Source organism: Neopsephotus bourkii, unplaced genomic scaffold, assembly GCF_033783945.1.
Source record: "Neopsephotus bourkii isolate Nb327-2 ecotype Australia unplaced genomic scaffold, CSIRO-AGI_Nbou_v1 NB_457, whole genome shotgun sequence".
NCBI lineage: Eukaryota > Metazoa > Chordata > Aves > Psittaciformes > Psittacidae > Neopsephotus > Neopsephotus bourkii.
Window position 1 is genome coordinate 1,584,050 of NW_026900959.1, and position 8,947 is coordinate 1,592,996.

At 53.0% G+C, this 8,947-nt stretch overlaps 1 protein-coding gene across 1 annotated transcript; it reads right to left on the bottom strand.

Annotated features, from left to right (window-relative positions):
* Nucleotides 1-303: 303 nt before the first annotated feature.
* On the bottom strand, nucleotides 304-5,116 carry NEFM (neurofilament medium chain). Its single transcript, XM_061349739.1, has 3 exons — nucleotides 4,014-5,116; nucleotides 3,576-3,700; nucleotides 304-2,250 (listed from the first exon to the last, which is right to left on the bottom strand). The coding sequence occupies exons 1-3, from the start codon at nucleotides 5,073-5,075 to the stop codon at nucleotides 882-884; spliced, it is 2,556 nt and encodes an 851-aa protein (XP_061205723.1). The 5' UTR covers nucleotides 5,076-5,116; the 3' UTR covers nucleotides 304-881.
* Between the last annotated feature and the right edge of the window lie 3,831 nt (nucleotides 5,117-8,947).

The window sequence follows — 8,947 nt, forward strand, 5'->3', positions numbered from 1 at the left end:
AGGGACCTTTCTTTTGCTAGCAAAAGGAAATACAGCCCCCTAAGCACCTAAAGGCCAGGCAGCAGAGTTTAATAGATTCCTCTTTAGAAAAGAAGGGATATGGTTCTTATCTATTTGCTTAAACCTGCTCAACTATTTGTGTTTTATTACAGAAAATTTGTTCATCATACCCAGTTCATGCTTGTTCCCTAAATGAGGACACCAAGCAGCTTATCAACCCATGCACTTGTGTTCCTGTTCAGGACAGAGGAGCAGGCTCTAGGGAAGGATCCGAGCTGGAAAGAAAATCACCAGACAAGTCTTGTTTTCAGTATTGACCTTTATTGAGCAAGAACTGCTGTGACTTTTACATCAAACAACAAAAGGTTGCGTACTGTGCATGTCAACTAGGTTCTCCCATGAGCAAAAGTCCACCCTAAATTGCACCAGTGAGGTAAACATAATTCTTTATAAGTAGCTTTTATTCTTTTAAGGCTAGGAGAGTTCTGGTTCTCATGAATATTCTACGACTGGTTTCTGTTTGTCTTTTTGGCTCAGTTGGTTCTTTGCATAATACATCTTAAGTCATCCCTCAGATGCGTCCCTCCAACAGCTCAGGAGATTCAAAAGCTTCCTCTGCACATTTCATCTCATGCACTATTATAGTAGTTATGTTTTGTAGAGCCCCAAGCTCTGTGGAGGGAGCACATCTTGAGCCTGCATGCATTCCCCCCCCCTTCCCCTTTATATTGCACAAAAAAGTAAGATACTGTGTGTCTGGAGCCTCCATGAGAGAACCCGTTCTGCTTTGAAGCCGTCACTCACATGCATTTTGCAGCTGTCATATGGCTTAACCTTTTGCACCGACCCAAGCTCGAGTTTTAACTTAGCTATGATTTGTTTTATTCGGCCTCTTTAATCTCTTTTACTACAGCGTGTGAAGTGACTTTCTCCACTTTCTTGGTGGACACTAATTTCTCCTCAAAGCTCTCTTCGTGTTCCTCTACCTTCTGGGTGACCGTTACCGACTTGGTGATGTATGTGGTCGTACTGTCCCCACCTTCACCAGTGATCTTCTCTGCTTTTTTGGTTACTACTATTTTCTCAGCCTTATCATCAATGGGGCTCACATCTAGGCCGTTAGTGACAACCCCCTTGTCCTCCTCCTCAACCTCCTTCTCTTTGGATTCCTCCTCTTCCTTCTTCTCCTCCACCTCACCATTCACTGCAATGTCTTCTTTCCTCGACCCCTTCTCTACCTCTGCACTAATCTTGGTTACCTTTGTGACCGTGACCGTCTCCTCCACCACAGCCTTCCCATCTTTGACCGGGGACGGTGGCTTCTCTGGGGAGCGGGGCTTCTCTGGAGGTGCTGGTTTCTCTGGGGAACGGGGCTTCTCCGGTGTCACCGGCTTCTCCGGTGTCACTGGCTTCTCTGGGGAGCGGAGCTTCTCCGGTGTCACCGGCTTCTCTGGGGAGCGGAGCTTCTCCGGCGTCACCGGCTTCTCCGGAGCCACCGCTTTCTCTGGGGTCACTGCCTTCTCCGGGGTCGCTGCCTTGTCTGGGGAGGTGACCTTTGGTGTCGCTGGCTTCTCTGGAGACGCCGCTTTCTCTTCCTCCTTGGCCGGTTTCTCAGCGCCTTTCTCCACCTTCTGTTCTTTGCCTGCTTCTGGGGCTGGTTCTTTCTGGGCAGCCTTGGCCGGCTCCGCTACAGGAGATTTAGGGGGGGACTTAGGGGGGGACTTTGCGGGAGGTGATTTGACCTTCTCTACCTTTGCTGCTACCTCTTCAGCTTTGCCCTTGGCCTCAGCTTCCTCCCCCTCTTCCTCAGCCTCCTCCCCTTCTTCCTTTTCCTCTATTTCTTCCTTTTCAGAACCTCCTTCTTCTGCTGCATCGGATTTTGCAGCTTCCTCCTCCTCCTCGGCTTCTTCCTCCTTCTCTTCTTCCTCAGCGGCTTGTTCTGCAGCAGCCTTCTCTTCTTCCTCTGCAGCTGCTTCTTCTGCTTTTTCTTCCTCCTGGGCTTTGACTGCCATTTCTTCTGCAATAGCTGCTAGGGCATCTTCCATTTCAGACTTCTCATCTTCTACCTTTGTCTCTTCGATGATTTCTTCTACAAACTTGTGCTGGACCTTCAGCTTTGGTGGTTCGATCTTTGTTTTCTGAATCTTAGTGGATGCTATTGTGACTGATGGTTGCCTGTGTGTGAAGACGGGCCCAGTAATGCTTCCAGAGAAGGCACTGAATCTTGTCTCTTCACCCTCCAGTAGCTTCCTAAGGGAATCAGGAGGAGAAAAAATGAGCACAGAAACCAAATGCAAAGTACAGGTATGAATTGTTTCCCTGTCAGCAGGATGGAACCAGCTTGTACATGGAATATGCTAGAGCTGCTCAGCACAATCCATCCCTTACAGCCCCAGTTCAGCTTTCCTTGAATCTGCTTTTTTGCAAAATTCATATTCAGCAAAAAGCTTTTAGCTTGGTTTGCATGTGGCGAGTGTAACACCTTCAGCTGATGCATTGAAACACATCGAAGGTCAAAAGCTTCATTGGGGCGTAAGTCAGTGAAGAGTATGGCAAAGAAATTAACTGCATTGGATGCATTAGGACTTCAGCAAACAGAACTTGGCCCAGCCCAATAGACCCAGATGTGGCTGAGACATCCAGAGCCAATTGGAGCATGTTCAAAGCCAGGCTGGACCTGCTCTAGTGGAAGGTGTCCCTGCCTGTGGCAGGGGGTTGGAACTGGATGAGCTTTAAGGTCCCTTTCAACCCAGACAGGTCTGTGATATGCCCTAGTTCAATAGTTTGGGCATCCATCTTTCTTGTGCACCTGTGGAAGCTTAACAGGCTTTTGCTCAGCCACCATGGGCAGCAAACAGCTGTAGAGCCTGGGGTGCCTGTGTGGCTGCACAAGCTGAGGAGTGTAAGCAGAGCTGGAGATGGGGTTTTTCTGCTTTTACTTTTCTGATATTCAAATGCACATTTCTCATCTAAGCCTGTGACCCAGAAAACTCAGCAGCTCTCTGATGAGAGCTCTAAAGGGATGCAAAGGAGACTAAAACAGCCTGCCAGGTGATGGCAATAGCAAGCAACGTTCCTGCTCCAGATGAGAGGGGATGCCTTTAAAGGAAAGTTGAGGAAGAAAAGCAAAAGTGCTTGTGACAGACAGGACGAGCACTCCCTGCCAGAAACCATGATCAAGCGAGTGCGCTGTCTCTCCCCAGCGAGAAAAGGGAGCTGAGGTGACAAGCACCACTTGCTTGGCATATGCAAAGCAAATGGGGATTAAAACCAAGCTTGTCTTTTGCTGCATCTTCTGCTCCTATAACCAAGGACAGACTGCGGCACACGGTGCCACTGCACTGAGTCACAGCGTCCTGTGCCCACTGAGCTTACAGGGAGCTGGTCCCCAAGGAACCCAGGGCTCCTCCTGCAAACACTCCTTGGGTCTGCAGAGATTTTGGAGTGATTGTAATTTAGCCAAGCTCCAATTTCACTGCATGCAGGCACTTCTCCTCCGTGGCAAGGCTCCCCACACCAGCAGCATCTGCAGTGCTATTAATATTCCAGACATGTCCGCAATGATCCTACTGTACCTGTATGCAGCAATTTCGATGTCCAGGGCCATCTTGACATTGAGGAGGTCCTGGTATTCCCTCAAGTGACGTGCCATTTCCCACTTTGTTCCTCTAAGCTCATTCTCCAGCTGATGGATTGTGTCCTGCAACGCAAAGCACAGAAACCCTCTTTGACACAGGCATAAACCTCATGCACGACCAGTGCAAAAGTTCCCAGCAGACTTCCAGAAACTCCTTCTGCATCTTTGAGAGCTGCTGCTGGGATCGGAGCAGAACCCACCCGGCTCCCACCTCCCTCCCCTGCGGCCAAGCCGGGGCTTCAACCCTCGGGGTGCCCCCCCCAGCCCTCAGAGGGGAAGACCCCACCTTTGGGGTGTCCCCAGCCCCCCGGCAGGACCGGCATCAGGCACCCCGCCCCTGTGGCCGCCCGAACGGGGCTCGGCGCAGCCCGGGTACCTGGTAGGTGGTGAGGTCGTTGTTGTGACGCTCCTCGATGTCGCTGAGCTGCCGCTCCAGCGACTCCTTGGTGCCGCGCACGGACTCCAGCTCGATGCTCTTGGACTGGAGCTGCCGGCGGTACTCGGCGATCTCCTCCTTGGCGGAGCGGATCGCCTCCTTGTTCTGCTCGGCCGCCTCCGTCAGCTTGGCGTAGCGGCACTTGAACCACTCCTCGGCCTGGTGCATGTTGTGGTCGGACTGGCACTCCAGCTGGGCGCGGATCTCCTTCAGCGCCGTGGTGAGGTCGGTCTTCAGGTAGTCCTTCCTCTCCACCGTGGCATGGGACGCCTGCAGCTGCGCCAGCAGCTCGGCCACCTCCTCCTCGTGGTTACCCCGCAGAAAGGCCACCTCGTCCTGCAGCGACTGCACCTTCTTGTCCAGCTCCGCCCGCATCAGCGAGGCCTCCTCCATCTCCTTACGCAGGGCGCGGATCGTAGCCTCCGTCCCGTCGCGCAGCCGCGCCTCATCCTCGAAGCGCTCCCGCAGGCGCTGGATGTCCTCCTCGATGTGCTCCGAGTCCAGCTGGATCTGCGCCTTCTCATGGCTCACCTGCTCCAGGGCCCCGCGCAGCTCCCGCAGCTCCTGCTCGTAAGCATCGCTCAGCTGCGCCCGCCCGGCGTGCTTCTGCCGCAGCGCCGCCAGCTCCGCCTCTATCTCCTTGTTCTGCTGCTCCAGGTAATGCACTTTCTCGATGTACCCGGCGAAGCGGTCGTTCAGCCCCTGCAGCTGCTCCTTCTCGTTAGAGCGGCTTAGCTTCAGCTCCGCCGCGCCGTTCAGCAGCGAGGACTGGCTCACATCCAGGCTCTCGGCTGAGCTCAGCACCGTGGAGCCGTAGACAGCCCGCGGGACCCCCAGGTTGGGGCGCTTGTAGGAGGAGGACACGGTGCTGCCCGAGCCCCGCGACCACGACTGCGAGCGGAAGCCGCTGGACGGGGAGGCGCTGGCGCGGCTGTAAGTGGCCCGGGTCTCGGTCACCCGGCGGTACGAGGGGTTGCCCAGGGGCTCCATGGTGTAGCTCATGGTGGGGCACTCGGGGGCGGCGGAGCGGCGATACTTGGGCAGCCGCTGCCCCTTATATAGCCCCGCCGGGCGGGTGCGGGGCGGCCCGACACGTGTGCGGGGGGGGGCGGAAACCGCCCGCCCCGGGCCCGCCTCCCGGACCCACCTCCCCGCCCGCGCCCCTGTCCCGGTTCTTCCCGGCGCTCCCCTCTTCCCCAGCCCCTGCCCCCCCCGATGCCCCTTCCCCATTCCCCCTTTCCCTCGCTTCCCCCTTTCCACTGCTGCGCTTTCCCTATTTCCCATCCCTTTCCCCCTTGCCCCGCTCCCTCCGTTCCTTCCTTCCCCCCGCTCTCCCTTTCCCTGCTCCTTCTCTCTTTTCCCTTCTCCCCCTTCCCTAGGCCATCACCCTCTTTCCTTCCTTTATTATTTCTTTCTTTTAATTGCTTTATTTTTGTTTCCTTTCTCTCTTTTTCTCTCTCTTTTCCTTCCCGCAGCCGAACGCGGTGCCGGTACCGGGCCGCTGCCGGGGGCGGTGGAGCGGCGCCCGGCGGAGCCCGCAGAGTAGGGCCGGAGCCGGTGCTGGGGCCGGGACCGGGGACCGGGGGCTTGGGAGCGGGGCCGGGGCTGCTGCAGAGCTCCCGCGGGGCGCGCCGGGGTCCGCCCTGCACCGGCCGGGCAGTGCCGGGGGTGCGCAGCGAGCAGCGGGGTCCGGGGGTGCAGCCCCGCGGCCCCCAGCACACACAAACCCCGGCCCCCCCTTCCCCGGGCGGGGTCTGACCTCTGAAGGTCACAGGCGGGGGGGGCTGGATGGGTGCCCGGGGGTGCTCTGCGGCAGGGATCGCTCCGCAAACGCTTCGCTCCCCGCAAAGTCCCCTCCTGCGGCCGGGGCGGAGGCCGGTGCAGGAAGGGGCTGCAGGGAGGGCTGGGTGCAGCCGTTGCAGTACAAGGAGTTTGAACCCCGCCGCGGCATCCAGCACCCTGGATCCTCATTCCTTTTCCCAGCATCCTGGATCCTCATTCCTTTTCCCAGCATCTTGGATCTTGATTCCTTTTTCCCTTCTCTTTCTTACTCCCCCCCCCCCCCCCTTTAACCTAACGCTTGGTGCATTGCTTAGGAATAAATTCTGCTCCTCTGAAACCTTGTTCAAAACGGTGTTTACACGGTTACACGGCTCCTCTCCAACCCTAACGATTCTATGATTCTGTGGTTCCCTGCACTTTGCATGGGTTGCATTGCAGGGGCTAGCTACCATCCAGACCCTGAACTCCTGCTGGGTGGATTGCAGGCTGTTGGTTAGGAAGCCGCAGAGAAGAAAGATAAGGAAAGGGTAAAAACCCCAAACTGCTGGTGCTGGGAAGAGCCCTGCTGCAGCTCCCATGGCAAAGCAGGGGGATGCTGAGGGGGATGCTTTAACTCCTCACTCAGGAAGGTGCTGAAGGGGTTCTGCCTGGGGGGTTTTAAGCAGCTGATCTTGTTCACAGGCAGAATCCTTCTCCAGCATTCCCTTGAGCCTGGGACACGCACAGCTCCCAGCTTTGCTGCTCCTGCATCTTCACGGCAGGCAGTTGGGGAAGTCTGAGGGACAGGGTTAAACTTTGCAAACCACATGGACCCGGTACCTCTGCTGCTGGCTCATTAATATGATGCTGTCATAGGACTGCAGCACTGCAGTCAGTGGGGAAGTCAGAGTTACCCAAGGCATCGGCTGAAGTGGGTTTGCAAACAGCAGCAGTTGGATCCACTGTTGAGCCTCCCCCGAGTTTTAGATGATAAACATGGGGAAAAGGGTTTATTATAAATGAAGCAATCAGGGATTCTAAATCTGTGCCATTAATACGGCAAAAAGTTTTCTCCATCAGCAAAAAGCATCCCCTTGGATTTAACTGGAAGTCAAACCAAAATTACAGCTTATTGTGGCACAGCATTTGGTTTCCTTTTAGGGGAAAAGATACATTACGAGCTGGTTTATTACTAGATTTCCCCCCTGTTAAGTAACACTGGGAGGGGGGAACAGATCTTGATTTTATACATCTGGAAAACTCCCTATACAAGAACACATGTGGTTAACGGAGGTGCTTGGGAGCTTTTATTATCCTTTTAATCTTCTGAAAACAAGGGATGGTGTTGAGCAGCAAGGAGGGGCATACTGAACTTTGTAATAGAACTCCCTTCCATCACATCCCCTGATGCATGGATTGCTTTAAATCCATTTACCCAGTATGTAAAAGAAATGGTTGCTTTATAGCAAAGCAGTGCTAGCATTTGGCTTCTTTATTTCACATGCTTGAAATTCAAGCAATGCAAACTCTATAGAATGCAATCATTTTCATGACACATAGTGATCACCTTGGAACTCAGGGTATTTAGATGGGAAGAGGCTGGTGCTCAGGGAAGCATTTACAGGCAGGGACAGAAATGTTTCAGGAGTAAAAGACATTGTTTTAACATTAAAGACATCGTTTTAACATAAACCACATTCCTTCAATGCTGACTTCTGAGCTCTCAGCAGATGCAGGTGGATGCTACTTCTGCTACGTTACCCTGAAGGTGACCTGAAGGTTAGAATGAGTCAGGGAAATCAGCCTAAAATGTGGCCTTATTTCTGATGAGCAACAAATCCCTTTCTCCTCCCTATCAATATCCACTCAGGAGGATCTGGAATGCAGACTAATGGTTCTGCTTACAGAGAACATCTTGCCTTGCAGTTTAACACACGAGCATCACTGCTTCAGAGCAAGCAGCAAGCTGCTGTCTCAGGCTTTGGAGCAGAAGGGAAGGACCGGGCACTCCCACAGAGCCATGAAGAAGCAGTATTGATTTTCATCTTGATTATGCACTATTGATAAACCTGCATTAAATAAATACTACAGGAGGATGAGGCTGAGGTCTGCAGCTTCCTTAGAATTAAAAGGGAAAGCAAACACAGAAGGTGGAGTTGCTCAACAGCCTCCCTGCTTCCACATTCATTATCCAGTGATAACGAATTAGCTTGAATATCTTCTAGAAGCAGATGAGTAGAACAAAAGGGGTTTTGGGGTGGTTCTAATGCTATAGAGAGACAGTAGAATGGAGACACCCAGGAAGTGGTCAGCATGCACGGAAGGGCCCAGCATGCTGCAGGATTGGGCCATCACATGAGTGAGCAGGGCTGGGGGCTGAACTTCCAAAAGGATTTCCTTGTTTTGTTCCTTCTTGTTATTTGTTTAGGATCTTGAGATCTGAAATATCAGATTTTGGGGGGGGGGGAGGGGGGGGTGTTAATGATGGGTTGTGATATTCATTCACTAGTTATCATCGTTTGGGGATACTTGGATAAAAGAAGGGATGGGGATGTAGCAGCCCAACTGATGCAGTTACACCAAGCTTTTTGCTAGCACACCACAGCCTAAAATCCAAAGGTCCTAATGGGCAATGCTCGTGCTTTGGAAGCTCAGTATCATCCCATTTTCTTCCCATTCTAAACTGAACTCCTCAAGACCTCAACACCACAACATTTTCCTAACACATCCCGCTTTTCATCATTCCCGTTGAGCCAGCGGTCATATTTTGGGCTCTTAAACCAAACATTTCCAGACATTGGTGTTATTTCCTTCATGCAGGAATGCTTCGGGTTGCATATGAAGCTGTTAAATCCCTGCCAACACAGTCCTAAGGCGGCGTTTGCACCCAGTTTACCAGGGAACAAGGATTTCCTGCAGATTCCTCCAGCTCATCACGGAGCTCATTGCTGCTTTCACTTCCCCAGATTTATTTGCTGTGAGAGCAGTTAAACAGGCCTGTGTTTAATCAGTGTCAATACCAAGAATGACTTCACTGCTGCAAGTGTACTTCAGTCATTGACTGACTTCTAAGAGCGAAGCATTTACCATGCCTGCGTTCTGCAGAGGGGTTT